The sequence below is a fragment of the Nansenia antarctica genome (assembly GCF_963989245.1).
Source record: "Nansenia antarctica genome assembly, chromosome: 20".
Taxonomy (NCBI): domain Eukaryota; kingdom Metazoa; phylum Chordata; class Actinopteri; order Argentiniformes; family Microstomatidae; genus Nansenia; species Nansenia antarctica.
This window is the reverse complement of record NC_137693.1, coordinates 14472670-14492138: the sequence shown is the minus strand read 5'-3', so window position 1 is coordinate 14492138 and position 19469 is coordinate 14472670. Positions and strand designations below refer to the sequence as shown.

The following is a 19469-nucleotide window of genomic DNA, read 5'->3' as shown; positions in this document are numbered from 1 at the left end:
TGCTGCCCCCTGTGACCAGGTGAGGGTGTTAAAGCAGACCTCTGCTGCCCCCTGTGACCAGGTGAAGGTGTTACAGCAGACCTCTGCTGCCCCCTGTGACCAGGTGAGGGTGTTAAAGCAGACCTCTGCTGCCCCCTGTGACCAGGTGTAGGTGTTACAGCAGACCTCTGCTGCCCCCTGTGTCCAGGTGAGGGTGTTACAGCAGACCTCTGCTGCCCCCTGTGACCAGGTGTAGGTGTTACAGCAGACCTCTGCTGCCCCCTGTGTCCAGGTGAGGGTGTTAAAGCAGACCTCTGCTGCCCCCTGTGGCCAGGTGAAGTTGGTCAGTGGAGGCAGTAGAAGGAGGTCTTAGTGTGTCAGCAAACGGCAGGTCTGAGCTCTGGTCACATCTTCCACAGCTCTGCAGGCTCCAGTGGAGCAGATGGAAACTGCTCTAGAGCAACCTTCACACTCACCATTGACTGTTTGTTTTTAATCCATTTTAAACACTAAACATTTCTATGGTGATTTTTTGTTTTTCCTATATGATATTTATTTCAAGTGCCATTTCTGTTTTTCCACTGCATCTATGCAAATGATGTATTTATTGTATTGTCAGATGTCAGACCAGGCAGACATGTATCTGTAAATGACTTAGCTTTTATGTTGGACATATTTCTGGTGTTGCTTTTGTAGTTATAACAGTTTTTTTAATTATTATTATTATTATTACTTATGAATCTCTCAAAGAAACCTCAAAAGCAGCAGTTTATTCTATCCAAACTATGAACAATGTTCTCAATGTCTTAGAATATTTATGGTGCAACATTAAAATCATACTGTAGGAAGATTTTTTTTTTATATATATATATATCTTGTACCTGCTTCTCTAACTCTGAAAACTTGAATCTCAAGATGCCTGTCCAGAGTGGTTGAACCTTGGGCAGCTTAGTCGTGTGGTGGGGGAAACTAAATGTAATCACTGATGCAAAAACCAATAGGGAATGGGGGTTGTGCCTTTATTGACAAATTGCATGTATTTGCAGATGTGTGGAATGCTATTGATACAGGGGAAGGTGGGATGTGCTTCTCTATAGTGGTGTAATGTCTCTGGATGAAGTGGTTTTCTTTAACCTGACCAGGTTGATAGTGAAGTGATCTGGGTGTGTTTATCTCAGTGGGTTGGGGCTGGAGGACCTTGTATGATGTTGTACAGTGCTATTACCGGTTTGATCCTTGGGGAACATGATTATAATCATCACATTACAGGATAGCTGCAAACATTTCATCAGTGTCAATATTTCACCCCTCTATTTCCATGACATTTCAGGGGAGGTGAGTTGTCGATATGATTTGTATGTAATGGACGGATGATGACAAATAAAAAAGGCATTACTGATTTGAAGCCTGTGAAAGTGATTACAGTGTGACCCAGGCTGACTATGCTAACCCGAAGCTGTTCTCAACTCTCCTCATAACAGCCGTTTCCCAGGAATGGCCAGAAAGACACAGACTTGAGGTAACTGTTTTTGGCTATTTAATTCTGCAATTCATCACGATGTGTATTCACATAAATGTCAACTTTTTACATTTATTTTTTTACTGCAGTGAAAGCACCAAATGACTGGGAGACCCTGATTTGTGAATAACCTTACTTTTTGTGAAAAGTAACATTCTCAGTGAAATGCAATCTGGTCCTAGCCATCCTTGTTGCCATGCCTGATGCACAGAAGTGACACCATCCCTCTAGCGTACTGTAGTCCTCTGTGATGGACAGCTGTCTGGGCATAAACGTGACCATGTTCCTGATGAAGAGTCATGAAGGGTAACAGGACCAGGACAGTATGGTGGAGTTGAAGCTTCTCTCTCCACCTGACCTTTGCCCTCTAAAGCTGAGTAGTTGTAATTGAGTGACACTGCTCATAACCAGCTTCATGTCTGTGTTTTGAATAAATAAATGTAGCCCAGGGAAATTCAAAACACAATTGTATATCTTTTATTAAATGTATTGATTGAGACAGATTTTATGCATAAAAACATGTTTATGTGACATGATTTCACTACATAATGAAATGTGATAATAAAATAGATGCATCTTCCACTCTTTGGTTTTGAAAAAGGATAACTGCACCACTATAGAAAAATAATTTATGGATCAAATCAATCTCACAATCTTAGTTGCATATTTGCTCTCTTCAAACTCAAAAGATCTCAAAAAGCTGATAGAAAAAAGACATTCTTAACAATCCAACTCTGTGTTAGCAATTGTTCCTCAACATTTGGTATATTTAGTTGTTTTAACTGCTGGTCCAGTTCCAGGGAGGACAGTCAGACATCTCTGGGCTCTGATACTCGAGTGACAGACTCATCTCCTGGAGGGCAACATGGAAGCTGCTTTTCATTCAAAACTGCTTCAATGAACTATTTACCTTTCACCTTGAGATCTCTGTGCAAAGTACAAGGCAGGGTCTCTTTATTACAGTGACCTGTCTGTTTTGCTTGCAGAGTGTCGAAGCCTCTACTATGTCAATGTTATGACTGACTAGAGTAAAAGCCAGCATGCACATGGATTTCCAGGAAGTGGATCTGAGGGCCTTGCTATAGGGGAACAGATGGAGTCTTTGCTCAAAGGGAAAAGTGTTTGTAAGACCTGGATTCTACCAAACACAGAACAAAAAAATTGTCTAAATTTGATCTAACTAAGGAGTAACAAATCTGATTAAAATACTACTTTATTCTAATATATTCCTCTTATGACACCATATTTACATGTTAAAGAAATCGAGTTCATCAGTTCTGTCCAATAAAGGAGGCTGTCTGGTTCTTCTAAACTGGTAGTTATGACAATAAATGAACATCTGCACATGATTTTAAAAAGAAAATGAGAGAAACATGAAAGGGCATGCAGAGCACGTCTATAAAAGTGACAAAAGGGAGTTACAGTTCCAGTAACGGTAACATGCCATGGTGCCAAAATGCATCCCAATGCAAATGTGTGCCCTTACTGACGTTGGCCAGCAGAGGGTGCAGCCCTTAATGAATGGAGGAACAGTGTGGTCAACTTCACAAGTTATGGAGTATTGCTGTCAATACCAAGGTCACGCAGCACAATGTCCCAGAGCCAACGGCTCTCTGCTTCTCTCCATCACCTCTCTCTCTGTCTGTCTGTCAGTAGATCTGCAGGTAGGGTGAGGTGGCTCCGTCCCTCCACTTGTGAACCTTGTCTGTGATGGCCGTGCGGCAGAGTGGACAGGTCTTCTCCCGGTTGAACCACAGAGCGATGCACTCATCACAGAATATGTGCTGTTGTTGAGGGGGGGGGGGGGGGAGAAAAACAGGACTTTGATCAAACCATGCTCTGTGCATACTAAAGAATTAGGATACAGGTGACAAACTAATTTGTCTGAGTTCAAAGTGTTTAGAGTGTTCTCCATCCCTAAGCCTCTTACCTGACAGAGGAGGGCCCGGGGCTCCCTGTACTCTGCCTGACAGATGGGGCAGATGTCCCCTGCCTCGCTGCACTGCCCCCTGGTGGCGGCTGCCCCTGTGTGCTGAGGAACAACACCCTGGTTATTAACCAGACAGCCGTCCTGGATAATGTCAAGACGTGTTCTATTCATATTCAGCATCAGACAAATAATCCTGTTGGCTATTTGAAGTTGCTTTACAGTGAATGCAACGCCTCTTCTGGACAGTTGTGAATATCCTATTGTATTATGTGTGACATAAGCTTAGTACACATATGGGATGAACTAATAGTCTTGTACCTCGCCGTTGAGAAATATTCCCACACTCTTCCGGAAAGATCCCCATTGTCCGTACAGTCCTAGAAGCTGGACAGAAGGAGAAAGAGAGTTTAGCAGATGGGGTTGACTTCACAGCACAACTCAACTAGGGCTGCACGATTAATCGATTTTAAATCGAAATCGCGATTTGAAATGATGCGATTAGCTAATCGCAAAGCCTGCGATTTGCCTGCGATTTTTTATTTATTTTTTGCCATTTAGCAGACGCTTTTAATCCAAAGCGATTTACAATTACGAATTACAGGGACATTCCCCCTGGAGTAACTGAGGGCTAAGTACCTTACTCAAGGGCACACTAGTAGTGGTGTGGTTTCAGGCGGGATTTGAACTCACAACCTTCCGATCACAAGTCCAACTCACTATCCACTAGACCACCACGTATGGGATACGTCATACAGCGCGTCGGATTCAACGTCAATGTCAATGAACGTCAATGTCAATGAACGCACACGCACAACAACATCATCGCACGTGAAACGCCCACGTTTCGGTAGCTAGCAACATTCATGGTGGATAAATGACTTCAGCAGAGCCAGAAGCAACGATTTAGTCCCGAAGAAAAACAGCACTTCTGTTGTAAGTATTTCGGGTTTAGGACGACAGATGTGCAACAAAAGCAGGTTTTGGGCACGACCTGTCGTGGAACAGTCGCTACATCCAGGCGCAACGCCACAAACCTGTATCAGCACTTGAAAAAGTACCACGGGCAGCTCTATGACGGAGAGTTAAGTGAAAGTCCCGTAGCCCAGTCTAACGTTAAGCAAACTAGAGTTTTAGAGTCGTTTGCGGCTGTTACCCCGTATGAAAAGGGCTCACGAAGGCACCGTGAAATAACCAATTCCATCACGCATTACCTCGCTAAAGACATGGTGTCTATTAACACTGTGAGCAACAAAGAGTTTAAAAAACTAATCCAAACGCTGGATAAAAGATAATGTGATTCCATCCCGCACGTACGGAGCTGAAACATGTGGAGTACTATGCAACAACAACCGATCTGCGGTCGAGCCGTGCACTTACATAGGCCTACATTACGACGAGTTGAAGAGCTTTATCTATTTCAATGTTTACAGAAAGGACCTATTCTTTTTTACTGGACATTTTTATTATCACTTTATTTAACTTGATTGCAGTATGTGCAATATTTAGATGCTGCTCCTGAGCCATAATTAAATAACCTTGTTTGTAGAAAGGTCCTATTTTATTTTCATATTGGAATTGTTAAAAAAAAAATGACACTTGAGAGAAACAAAATGGCAGCTGTTTAAAAAAAACATACATAAATATGTTGTTCCAATTCATATCTTTTAAGTTCTCATCCTTGCATTAGAACAGTTTGATGGTATCATGTGGTAATGCTCTCTGAAATTAGCCCATGATAGACAGATTCATCCAATCACCTGCCAAGTATTTTTTGAAAGTACCTGCCCTTTTCCAAACAGCTTCCAATTAAGCTTTCCTAGATGGTTGTGTGAAACAAACCACCTGAGTCAGGTTAGTAATGCTCCATCACATGTTTTAATCTGAAGCTTGATTTTAAAGCAACCCAACTTTAAAGCAACCCAATGTAAGTTTAGTTCTTTCACTCGTAGCTCGGGCTGTGGGGGTGCTAGAGGAGGGAGCCTCTAAGTCCCCTGAAGACGTACAAACAAACTGCACGTTGATACGACCTTCCTAGCCGGAGATAGGGCCACACTTTACAAAAACGTCCTTTTATTTTTAATTTTTTGTTTGTTTTTTGCTATTTTAAAAAATTATAATCGCAAATTAAATCGCAATCGCAATATCTGTCCAAATAATCGCAATTCGATTTTTTTCCCCAAATCGTGCAGCCCTAAACTCAACATGATTGACAGGTCGCCTGCACTTAGTTCTCTGTGAAGGACCGTTTCAACCGAGCGCAGGGTTCCCACACCTTCTGAAACATCACATTCAACCACCTTTCAAGGACCTTCAAGACTCAATTCCCTCAAATTCAAGGACCCCAACACGGCATAGTTTGAGACAGATCTAGATGAGAATTTACATGTATATAATAGGAACTATCCGCTCACAGACAACAATTAAAAAGAGAGGCTTGAATGTGTGAACACTAGATGGTCTCTACCACAGCACAGCAAAACAATATATTGTGAAATATGTGTAAAGTTAAGCAATACAGAGACTTATTTACTTGTTGACGAGCTAAGTAAAACATTTTTTAATATATTTTTTTTTTTTTAGAGAGAGAGAGAGAGAGAGAGATGGGAATTCAAGCGCTTTCAATGACCCATGTCTATTTTCAAAAACTTTCAAGACCTTGATTTCTTTTTCTCTAATTCACAAACTTTCAAGGATTTCAAGAACCCGTGGGAACCCTGCGAGCGTCTGAATCTGAGGGGTCTGCCTGCCGTGTGGTCCTAGTGCCGCCAACCTTCAGTATGAAGTAGACCAGCGCCAGCAGCACGCCCAGGGTGAGACCCATGGTACCGTCCACCTCCTGGTAGGTCACCAGGTAGCGGAACCACAGGGGAACGGGAGCCACAGCCTGGTACGCCTGGCCCACCTCCTCAGTGAGCATGTACCACCGGCCCTGGGGACAGCAACACCACAGTCACCACTCTGCCTGTCTGCCTCGTCACCTGAGAGCCTGGTCACACAACCAGACATAGTAGCCTGTCCTTCCTTACCTGGGCTCTGTATGTCACCAGAGAGGGGGGCAGTAGCAGAATAAGGCACTTCAACCCCATGAAGAGGAACTTGACTATGAAGTTGGTCACGCCCACTGCCCATAAGACCTCCCAGAAGCCCAGGGGTTCAACAGTTGGGCTGAGAAAGATGAGGCTGAGAGGAGAGACAGAGAGAGAGAGAGAGAGAGATGGGTGGACTGTACTCTGATATGACGCTGGTGTTTCCTCTGCGTACCTGGCGTGATGGGAGACTGGTCTTACCAGTAGTAAAGTGTCTCAGTGAGGAAGGTGTAGTAAAGCAGGAGTGTGGAGGAGGTCAAGAACAGGAGCAGCCAGACGCACTGCAGCTTTGAACGGCGATCCTGGTGAGAGATACACAAAGGAAGGATTATATACACGTCAAGATTTGAGGAGAGTTATTAAAGTAGTAACTTATTAAAGGAGCAGGGTGTAAGACCGCAACGAAATTCAGTTTGAAGTTCCAAAAAACAACATCCTCCCTAATAATAAAGTCAAAATCAAACCCAGATTTTTTGATTAGTCTTGTGAAATTTCCCGATTAAACACAGTCATTAAAACCTTTAGAAAGCTTGAATCGTAGATATCGCACCTTTAATGACTTACCTGTAGAAAGACTTGGGTTTGAATGTTTTTATTTACATAGAGAAAAGTTGTAAACAGGCCAACTCCAACTGCTAGACCTGAAACAATAGAAAAGACGTTAAGCTAAACTCCTTTGAGCAAACTAACTCCTTTGAACAAACAAACTCCTTTGAGGCCTATACGTTGTTACCTGATACCTACCTAGGGCGTGTTGGATGACTAGCTTAGCACACAGGATCACTATGAAGGGAAGGCTCTTCTGGACCCAGCGAAAGAGGTAGCGCAGCTCAGAGAACGAGGTACTAGCCTCCCCGGACTCCAGGTCAGAGTCAGCCAGGTCCGGTTCAGGCTCGTGGTGTGAGTGATGCTGGGGGCGACTGTGTCCGTGGGAATGAGAGTGGCTGTGGGAACTGGAGCTGGCTCTGGACCTCCGCGACGCCGCTCCTCCTCCTCCGCCGGCCTCCCCAGACCCGCTGGGCATCGGCACCCGGACCTCACCACACTCTGGGCCGGCCGAGCCCCCGGTGAGAGGCGTCCTGGTCAGGAGCTCCGGCTGCAGGTTCAGGGACAAGCCGTTTCCTGCCTGGGCGCCCAGCTCGGTAGAAGTCGACTGCATTACAGTTGGCGATTCCTTCAGTTTCAGTGCGCGTCTGGAATCACTCCTTCACAAACCAGCGGAGGGTGAAGAAGACACAAGCAGGATGACCTGCGGTTATAAATGTGCAATGGGAACTCACACCAACAGGTTGTTCAGTTGCCATGTTCATTTTACAGTCAGAGGTTAAGAACCATTGATAGTAGGATATTACCAAATCTACTTTTATATCAATATATCAATCTATATCGCATTAGTTATATATGTACTTAGATAGATGGATCTTGTCCGGGGCTTTACGTGCAGCTTGCTGACGCTGAGCCTACAACTATCTATACTGTCTCTATCTATACTATCTCTATACTGTCTATCTATACTGTTTATCTATACTGTCTCTATCTATACTGTCTATCTATACCATCGTTTCTCAACGGGGGCGTTCAGACAACATCGGGGGGCGCTGGAGCAGATATTTAAAAAAGGGGGGCGTTGAGGTGTTCTTGGGGGGCGTTCGCGCATTAAGTGGTGTGAGAGAGAGAGAGAGAGAGAGAGAGAGAGAGAGAGAGAGAGAGAGAGAGAGAGAGAGAGATAGAGAGTGTGTAGCGGAGACACCGCGGAGAACTATCCCGGAAGGGGAACAGCTGGGCGGGACGCGAATTTGCGGAACCTAGGATGGTAGGGCAATACCGCTACCTGATTGGTTGGCGAAGCAGGGAAGGTAGGGCAATACCGCCAGCCAATGAGGGGGCTCTTCACGAGTGCTTCGCCAACCAATCAAGTAGCGGTATTGCCCTACCTTCCCCTACCATCCTAGGTTCCGCAAATTCGCGGGCGGGACGCGCAGGAGCAGCCGCGTGCCAGCGGAGTTCGAGCGGACATTATTATTATTATTATTATTTTGGATCATCTCTCTCTCCAGCACGCCTGTGACATTGACTAGCCTGTGAAACTTAATAAATACGTGCTTAATACACTCTGTGTCGACCTCCCTTAACGCCAGTGACGTAAGCCTGTCGTGCCAAATACTCACTCCCCGCGTATACACACTACCCTCTGCGCTTACGCATTCACTTTATTCGCTTCCTTTCAATACAGCTTATTTAATTTAGTTACAATTAGTGCTAATACCATACCACCATACCAGAACATCACAGCAGGAACAACCTATCTCAAAAAAGCGATCGTAGTCCGGAAAGCTCTCTCTCGCTTACCAATAATCGAACCTAGAGAAATCAGCTACGAATGTCCCCTCCCCTCGCAGGTTCATCACAGTATATTACATAAATGTATTACTGTTAAGTATTGTTGTGGATGAATATGTGGTATATTTTACTTGAAACACACACACATACCATGGATTGTATAGGGCCTGCAAGGGCATGTTGTCCTCTGACAATGGGGGTTTTATGACAGCCAGATGACCAAACGCACACACAGACACGCACACACACACACACACCCTTTTTTCTCAAAACACCCAGAGTTTCAGAGACACACACACACATACATTGACCACTCCATATTAGGGCAAAGAACGGGGAAAAAGGGCCATCATTGGCCAGAGAAGTTTAGGAACAAGCTTGATCATACTGTGTTTTGGTTGGCTCAAAGGTGAGGGGAAAAGGGTATAAAATCCTATGGACAGGCACAGCCCAGTCTCTTGATTCCTGTGACCCGCCCAGATGACCTGCCAGACCATTGAGAAAACCATGCTGTGTGAACTGCCTTTTTGAATAAATAGTCTTAACTCTGCTCAAGAACTTTTCCTCATTTTTGGCAGCCAACAGAGAACTCAACAATACACTACATTATCCCTAGTGCCATTCTGAGGTTAGCATTGCGATGTGTTCGTCTTAACGTTTACAAACTAAAATATACGATCGCTTTTTAGTGATATGTTGCTCCTCTGATGTCCTGGAAACGAACACATAAGCACTCCGAACAGCTGTCAACGTCTTTTGTTGCTATAGGAAACCACTACTTTGTCTGCTTGCGATTGATCAGCTGTCAGCAGTGTTATTACGGGTACGTTCGTAAATGCACAAACGGTCAGTTCGCTCGGGCAAACCGTGTTTTCAGTCAGAGCACCCATCTCTGAGCGCTCCTAGAGCGCAGAGCTCTGAACTTTGGAACTTTGTTAAGTTTTGATATGTTTTGATATGAGAAATTCGAACTAAGTGGTCAGTTTATGAAAATAATACCTTAGAATACTAATAAATATTAAAATAATAGCCCCCTAGCGTTTGCCGCCATATTGTGACACCACCGCCCCAAAGTCCAATAAAAAATGAATAAATATTAGCATGAATAACACCGGCTATGCCCGGGGTAGAAACACAAGACTATAGCTGGATAAGGTCTACAGGGTCATTTTAAGCCGTCGACCAGCCCTCTACGACCACGGGAAGTCATGTTAAAAGTGAAGATACTTCTGTTAAACTAAGCTAAGCTAAACATCGCTAATCGCTAACTCCCTCCTGGGCTTAAAGTGACAAGTAATAACGTTGTGAAAAAAACCGTCAGATCAGTGTTTTTGTTTTTATTGACAACGGAATTACATGCTGGAAAAACATGCAGACACAGACAATAAGAGACACACGGGAGAAGTACAGGAAAACATTTTATTTTTTTGGGCCATTCTCGAGTTTTGGCTGAAATTACGTCGTTGTTTTGAGCGCGCGTGCGCGTTTCATGCGCGTGCACGCGGCCAGCACTACCCGCCACCATTGTAAAAATTCCTGGAGGAAACACTGGACAGTATAGATAGACAGTATAGATAGAGACAGTATATATAGAGACAGTATAGATAGAGACAGTATAGATAGACAGTATAGATAGACAGTATAGATAGAGACAGTATAGATAGAGACAGTATAGATAGACAGTATAGATGGAGACAGTATAGATAGAGACAGTATAGATAGACAGTATAGATAGAGACAGTATAGATATAGACAGTATAGATAGAGACAGTATAGATAGACAGTATAGATAGACAGTATAGATAGAGACAGTATAGATAGACAGTATAGATAGACAGTATAGATATAGACAGTATAGATATAGACAGTATAGATAGAGACAGTATAGATATAGACAGTATAGATAGAGACAGTATAGATAGACAGTATAGATAGAGACAGTATAGATAGACAGTATAGATAGACAGTATAGATAGAGACAGTATAGATAGAGACAGTATAGATATAGACAGTATAGATAGAGACAGTATAGATAGAGACAGTATAGATAGAGACAGTATAGATAGAGACAGTATAGATAGACAGTATAGAGACAGTATAGATAGACAGTATAGATAGAGACAGTATAGATAGACAGTATAGATAGACAGTATAGATAGACAGTATAGATATAGACAGTATAGATAGAGACAGTATAGATAGAGACAGTATAGATAGAGACAGTATAGATAGAGACAGTATAGATCAGGGGTGCTCATTACGTCGAAGGTAGTGTGGGTAGATCACACGGCATTGGGGGGGGGGGGGGGGAAAGTTTTTTTTTTTTTTTCCTGTGTGGTCCAGACGGGACGCCTCCCGTCTGGACACACACACACACACACACACACACACACACACACACACACAGACAAGCACACACACACACACACACACACACACAGACAGACACAAGCACACACACATGCACACACAGACAGACAGACAGACAGACACAGACAGACACACAGACAGACAGACAGACACACACACAGACACACACACACACACAGACAGACAGACAGACAGACACACACACACAGACAGACAGACACACACACACACTCCGCCGCCCGGAGACGTCGATGGCACCTGGCTTGGCACTGGCCAGTCTGGTGTAAACCACTCAGAGCTCCTGAGTTAATGTTAATGTTAATGGACTACCAGTGTGAATATTTGTTATATAGTTTAATAAATCTCTTCTTTGATTTTTAAACAGTGTAGCGTGGCCTTAATTTGTTATTATTACAGTACATTTTTGTATTCGCATCAATGGCAATATGTTTCATTTGGTTGGTAGATCTTGTTGAGCTGGTAATTTGAAAAGTAGCTCACAAGCCTAAAAAGTGTGAGCACCCCTGATCTATACTGTCTCTATCTATACTGTCTATCTATACTGTCTCTATATATACTGTCTATCTATACCAGGGGTCGGCAACCTATGGCACGCGTGCCAGCAGTGGCACGCGACAGCTTAAACAGTGGCACGCGACAGCTAATCAATAAGTGCGAGAATGTTTTTTTTTTTTTTTTTTTATGTTGGCCGCGTTCGTAAATTCGCGCACACTGGGTTCAATGTCACAATGGGACCAAGTAGGATCAGGCCCGTGAATGAGTTCTCTCTTGCCCGCGGGATGATATTTAATTACTATTAAAACCGGCCCGCAGTATTATGTGCCCGCAGCACCATAATACTACAAGTCCCAAGATGCATTGGCGCGTACCGAGTGCCCGCGAGCGAGCGCGACCCCGCGTCTTCTCTTCACTTCAGTACTCGTCATGAGCAGCAGCAGCACAGTCACAGTGGAGGCCGAAACATCGCCGTCAATTCCCGAGTGTTCCCGAGTGTTCTCGAGTACAGTTTGCTGACAAACTCGGCATACTTGCTGCCGAATTCAGGCGGAGATTTTCCGACTTTGAAGCCCAAAAAAGCAGGCTTCAACTGCTCAGCAATCCATTTGCAGTTGACGTGGAAAGTGCACCAGCAAATCTCCAAATGGCGCTGATTGAGCTCCAGTGTAATGACACATTGAAGGCAAAATATGAGTCCGTGGCGCTGCTGAGTTTGCTCGTTTCATCCCCGACACAATGCCTGAGCTGCGCACCCAAGTTGCTCGCACGCCGTCTATGTTTGGCAGCACATACTGTGAACAACTGTTTTCGTTGATGAAACTAAACAAAACATCACATAGGAGTCGTCTTAGTGATGAACATCTGAACTCAATCCTGAGGATTTCCTCAGCTCAGAGCCTGACCCCAAACATTAATGAACTTGTACTCAAGATGAGACACCAAGTATCGGGCTCAGCCTCAGACAAGTGAGCAGAAAGGACTTGGACTTGATATTTCTTTGAAGGGATTTTTTTTTTTTTCTCCAGTTGAATGGACCCAGGGACATGTTGCCTAAGAAATTAATGCAACTGTTTTGCACTTTTGCAAGTTTGCACTAACTTTTCTAATTTTATTATAGAAGACATTGGTGAGGATCGGAGCAGCACACTGATTTGTTTTTAATGCATGCTGTTTCATTTTTGCATTTATCTTGCCATTGAGCTTTGAATGAAAATTACATTTAGCTGTTTACCTGTAAAAAAGAAAAAAAAACGTTTTCAATTTATTACTGAAAGAGCCTTGAGAAAATATTGCAACTGATTTTATTTATGTTTTACTTAATATAATGTAATGATTAATGTTAAGTGCAATATAGGCTGTGTTATTGGTATTGGTTCAATATGTGCAATAATTGCGAGTTTTAATAAACATTGAACCAGCCCGGCCCTCCACTTGTACCATTTTTAAAGGTTGGCCCCCTGTGTATTTGACTTTGACATGACTGGACTAGAGGCAGTCTCGGGGACGCTCCGGCGCTCTCAGGGCGAATTTACGAATGCAGCCCTAGTCTCTCATCCACTCCACGAGAGCCGTATTCTGGCGCCAATTTTCTAAGTAAAATTCTGAATTCGATTCGATACTTGTATCAATATAACTCAAGTCGTTCAAGGATGAAGCAGACAAGGCCGAATCAATAAGACGTGCTGTGTCAAGGTATGGGAAGCAGGCCAGCACCTTTAAATCATTTGCCACTGCTAAAAATCACGCAACTGAAGCAAGCTTTCGCATTGCTCATTGCATTGCGAAACGTGGAAAGCCATTCACTGATGGAGAATATATTAAGGAGGCTTTCCTCTGTAGCTCAGATGTTTTGTTTGAAGGCTTATCAAACAAAGACACAATAAAATCAAGAATAAAAGACATCCCAGTGTCAGACAGAAGTTTTTTTTCCCCTTTCCTAACACCAGGGGAGCCACCCCTCCTAAATTTCGTTGTTTGGTACCTGTACTGTAGCAATGACAATAAAGTCCATTCATTCATTCATTCATTCATTCAAGTGTGGAACGAAGAATAGGAGAAATGGCAGAAAACGTGAAAGCGCAGCAGACCGCTGGTTTGAAAGATGCGACGGTGTTTAGCCTCGCACTTGATGAGAGCGTAGATGTGAATGACATGCCACGTCTGGCTGTCATAGCAAGATACTGTGATTCTGCTGTAAGGGAGGAGCTCTGCTGCCTAAAACCAATGCCAGAAACAACAAAAGGTGAGGACATCGCTAAAGTTCTTATCGAGCATTTTGTGGAGCGAGGGATTGACATTAGCAGGATTTTTGCAGTGACAACAGATGGTGCCCCTGCCATGGTCGGGAAACAGAGGGGAGCGGTTGCATTAATTGTGTGCAACTTAAAGTGACCAAGTACCACCCCCAGATAATGGAGTTGAGCAAAGGAAAACAGGGCCAGGGATCACGACATTGATTGTTAGGACTGTTTACATGGCTTTGTTTGTTTCTTTTGTTTGTTTGTTTACATAGCTCTTTGCAACCCAAAAAATATATATGTTTGTTGTGGTTGGAATAAAAGAATAAAATGTAAGTAACAACCAAATAATTATATAAATATAAATTATAATTCATACAAGTAAGACCCTTGTATAATCACCCTCCAGTTAGGCCTACTTATTAAAATGATAACCATAGGGAGCGCAGTTAGCAACTTTGGTAGAAATTGAGCGCTCCAATTTGCTTAAAGTTGTGTTGTCTTAGATGTTATGTTGGTAATCACAAAGTTTAGTTGTCTTAGATGTTATGTTGGTAATTTTGTTCAAGTTTCAGTTAGTTACATTTTTAGGTTTATTTAGCATACATGGCTTTGCATACATAGCTCTTTGCTGAAAATTGTTGTTCATGTTGTGGAATAAAATTGCAGATCTGTTGGTCGGTTTGGTTTGATGTCGAGTCATAATTAATGTTGATATTGTGGTTGGCACACTGACTAACAAGAAAATTTAAAAATGGCACTTCATATCAAAAAGGTTGCCTACCCCTGATCTATACTGTCTATCTATACTGTCTATATCTATACTGTCTCTATCTATACTGTCTATATCTATACTGTCTCTATATATACTGTCTATCTATACTGTCTCTATATATACTGTCTATCTATACTGTCTCTATCTATACTGTCTCTATCTATACTGTCTATCTATACTGTCTATATCTATACTGTCTATCTATACTGTCTCTATCTATACTGTCTATCTATACTGTCTATCTATACTGTCTCTATCTATACTGTCTCTATCTATACTGTCTATCTATACTGTCTCTATCTATACTGTCTCTATCTATACTGTCTCTATCTATACTGTCTATCTATACTGTCTATCTATACTGTCTCTATCTATACTGTCTATATCTATACTGTCTCTTGTTTACATGCTAACCTAAAGCTAGCCAAACTAGCCCAACAGAGTGAGCTTGAGAAGTGTGACAGTCTATTTGACAGATCTTTTCCAGATAATCTGGGTCTGCTAGCAACGTTGTGGTGCTGTTGAGTGATTCATGCATTGATCCAATCTATCTATCGATAATTATGATTTTAGGTTTTACTAACTAACTTTCTCACCTGAATCTGACTCCAGCTAGCAGGCTAGTCTGGTTTGCTATGCTTTTAGTGAGGGATTGGCAGCTCAAAACTCTCCACATACCTGTCATACTGAGCCCGTTGTTTCATGGTAAACCACCGATCTCCATCTGATCATCTAATAATCTGTCATCTGTCCAAAACACCAAATGAAACGAAAACAAAAAAGAAAACAAACCGATCTGAAGTAAAGCGAACAGAGCTAAGCCATAAGCCTATCGTCGCTTCGAAGACATCTTTGAATACGGCTGCCGACTAACGTCGCAAACTGACGTAAAATCGGTCGACGGTTGAAAGAGAAACACGCACGCGCACACACACGCACGCGCACGCGCACACACACACGCACGCACACGCACACACACACACACACACACACGCACACACATTCTTCATGTCTATCAGTCTTTTGTCACATTGATGTATTATTCAGTCACAATTGACACATCTTGTGTATCCTGGTAAAGGCTTGTGAAATGCTTTGGGTTTTAACAGTGCAAAGCAATTCTCGCAATTATGTAAAGAGGCAGAGTATTGTGTTATAGTTTTGTATTGTGAAAACGTCTAGTTTCATGCTCCAAACCACTCATTAACCACCACCTCTCTATGCTCCTGGCCTCTGCAGCTCTATGCTCCTCCTGGCCTCTGCAGTTGGGCTACAGACACAATCCCCCTCAACGGTGTAGCTCTACATTTACCCCAGGAGACGAGACCCTCCTAGATGAACACGCTGTTCGTCTTCATCTACTGCCGGGGTCCCCAGACGCTGCCGGGCCCCCTGCCAGACATCTGTTCTCCTCTGCCAGCCGTGGAGCAGGCCTGCCCGCCTGGGCTCACCTGCCGCCGGGGGCCTCGCCAGGTCACCTCCCGCTGGTTAACGGATCACCCACTGGAGGAGAGTGGCAGCGCAGAGAGCCTTCCACACGACCTCTCCTGGGACCAGGGAGATCTGATGTGCACTCGACACTGTGCCCTGTCATAGATACTCTCACGTTACGTGTGATATTCACATCCTCCAACAGGAGTCTTGGGGTGAATCTGGCTCTGTTGAACACAGATTGATGATGATGATGATGATGATGATGATGATGATGATGACCCTGCAATATCATCCTGCCTCACAAGCGGTGAAGCTATTATTCTGACATACTTTATGTCCAGACTGTTAAAGAGCGGGGGAGGGGGGTACACATCCACATATAGTGTCTAAACATACTGCATGTGTTTACCTCCAGTACCCCTTTGACTTTATTTGTGATAACGGCTTGTTTCTTTAATCTCTCCGTCTCTCCGCTGCCTGGGCGGTATACGAGCGTTAAGTGATCCAGCGCGATACCCAGCCATCATCCTGTAAAGAGGTTAATGCGCTGTGGCTGAGAGCGACTCCCAGCTCCCCCTCTGCCCTGTAATTGTGTTATTATGTTGTAGAATTGTCAGCGGAGTTGTAGGCCCCAGTGAAGACGTCTGAGCAGTGCCTGAGCAGGGAGGTTAACTTGACATATAAATTGCTATCTGCCAGAGATGAATGGAGCTCGCCAGCGAACAGATGCGGGGAGCAGTGACCTGACATTGCTTTTGACAGACTCGGTCTCTCCCCTCCTCGCTCTCTCTCTCTCTCGTTCTCCTTCTCGCTCTCTGTTCACCGTGTCAGCTGCTGCTGCTGCCTTTGATATCTTAGTGGAGCCGAGCTGCCGCAGACACAAGCGTACTGGTAGCCTGCTGTCTGTTGTCCTGCTGTCTGTTGTCCTGCTGTCTGTCTGTTGTCCTGCTGTCTGTCTGTTGTCCTGCTGTCTGTTGTCCTGCTGCCTGTTGTCCTGCTGTCTGTTGTCCTGCTGTCTGTTGTCCTGCTGTCTGTTGTCCTGCTGTCTGTTGTCCTGCTGTCTGTTGTCCTGGAGGGCCTCTGGTGTGGAAGATGGGTCAGGTGCTGCTCATGCATGGTGGTCGATGACTCAAGGCTCTGAAGTCAGATCATGAATCTCATTCATAGAGGGTGGAGTATTATGTCCAAATTAGGGTTGGGCCGATAACTTAACTTTGTTTTTATTGAACAGGAAAACAACACAAACACAAACACAACACACAACATTACATCACTTGGCAACACATCAAAATCAATATACCCGATATGAAATATGATAGAATATAGTGACATTTAGAGCATATTGTGATATATGTAGTTCTCTTACAGGAAATAGTCTATTAAAGGGCTAAAAAAAAACAGAGGATTTACAACACCGGAACAGCCACCATTCACTGTACGAGCTGCAGTTTAGTCCTGTTTTCTGTCTCCACCATACTTCAGCAGTGTCAGATATGATCATATGCTGTATCGGGATATGATCATATGCTGTATCGTGATATCCAAAATGAATCATTTTCCTAGTAATATTGTGAATGTAGTATATTTTTTTTTTAAATGTAGCCTTAATTTAACCAGGGTCGGTCCCATTGAGACACAATGATCTCTTTTTCAAGGGAAGCCTGGCCAAGACAGCAGCTCAACATTGAGTTTCAACAGCACAATTACACAATAAAACACCACCAGATCAACAACATATATGAATGATATGAATAAATAGAAATAAAATAATGGGACTTTCATACAAAACAGGGGCAAGAACGACACAAGGCTGATTCCAAGTCACAAGGTTTTGAAATGTTCCAAGAGAAATTGGTTCTTTCAAGTTTAGAGTGCTCTGTAATGAATTCCAGGCAGCGGGCGCAAAGTGCATGAAGGAGTGCTGCTGAATTCAGTGTGAACTTTGGGGACGTTTAGGAGATAACAATCGTTGGAACGTAAGGAGTAAGTCAAGTAAAAATGTGGATATCGCCCCAAGCCTCGTCTGAAAAGACAGAGAGGTGAAGAATGTCAAGTTCAAGTGCATGTTGTTGTATACTTCCTCAGTTGATTTAGGGGCGGCTGTGGCGCAGGAGGTAGGTCGGTCGGCAGATCGGCGGTTCGAGCCCCGGCTGGCCACATGTCGAAGTGCCCTTGGGCAAGACACTGAACCCCAAATTGCTCCCAATGAGCGGGGCCGGCCGGCACCTTGCATGGTAGCTTGTCGCCATTGGTGTGTGAATGGGTGAATGAGAGGCTGTTGTGTTGTAAAGCGCTTTGGAATAAGTCAGTCCATTTACCATTTACACTGACCTCACATAAAGGAAATGAACCATCAGCATACAGTAATGTTTCACAAGAAGACATTAGTTAAACACCTGTATGTTCTACGGAAATACCTGGTGATGTAATCTATTCTGTGGTAATATCACTGCATCAGCTGGACATGCCTGGTTATTGTGCTTTTTTTACGACAACCCTTACAATAGTGTTGTTTATACAGCCGAGGAGACAAAAGAGTCAATGACTGATTGATATCCTGTTAGTGTGTGGAGATTTTGGCGTGTGTGTGTGTGCGTGTGTGTGTATGGGTCTGTGTGTGAGCCTGTCTATTTGTCAGTGCATCACACTCAGCAGACTGGAGACCCTCCAGTTGGCAGGGCATCGCGTACACAAGCACATCTGTTATTTAGCAGTGTGGACTGAGCAAGGTAACTAGAACACACAGGATGACACACAGAATTCCTTGGACACAATAACATTAGTTATTGACTGTAAGTGATGACCATGAGTGATTGGAGGTGGGTGGGGGGTTGGAGCCTAGCACAAGGACACAAGGATAATGAAATCATGTCTCCTACAGCAACCCCCTCCCCCCCCCCCCCCATTCTCTAAGAGCTAACTTGCCAAGGGCTTGATTCGCTTCAGTGGGCTTCTCTTGCAGTGACTAGATCGCCTTGCCTGTTATGGCTTGACCCATAACGCTGCGCCTCCTTCAGAAGGAACCCCGCCACCCCCCCCTCTCCAGGCCTGTGTGTGACGTTACTGAGGAGGAATGCCTGGTTTGGCAGGGAGTGTATGGGAGCCTTATCTTCTTATCTTCCTGCTCTGATTTATGACTGCGTGTCCCCAGAGGAGCCTGCTGTCTGCCGGGGTGTGTGTGGGCCTCGGGCCGGGCTTGGGGGGCTGGAACCTCTACTGAACTCCTGCAGATAGCAGGTCACGTTGTGGGTCTTTGACATGAGTAGTGAGCCTAGGGAAA

The 19469-nt window shown here is 44.0% G+C and overlaps 1 protein-coding gene across 1 annotated transcript; it reads right to left on the bottom strand.

Annotated features, from left to right (window-relative positions):
- Positions 1–1948: 1948 nt before the first annotated feature.
- Positions 1949–15578, bottom strand: rnft1 (ring finger protein, transmembrane 1). The gene is made up of 9 exons (XM_080549386.1): positions 15434–15578; positions 7259–7719; positions 7079–7155; positions 6716–6816; positions 6455–6608; positions 6199–6357; positions 3747–3812; positions 3429–3530; positions 1949–3282 (listed from the first exon to the last, which is right to left on the bottom strand). The coding sequence occupies exons 1-9, from the start codon at positions 15457–15459 to the stop codon at positions 3148–3150; spliced, it is 1281 nt and encodes a 426-aa protein (XP_080405512.1). The 5' UTR covers positions 15460–15578; the 3' UTR covers positions 1949–3147.
- Between the last annotated feature and the right edge of the window lie 3891 nt (positions 15579–19469).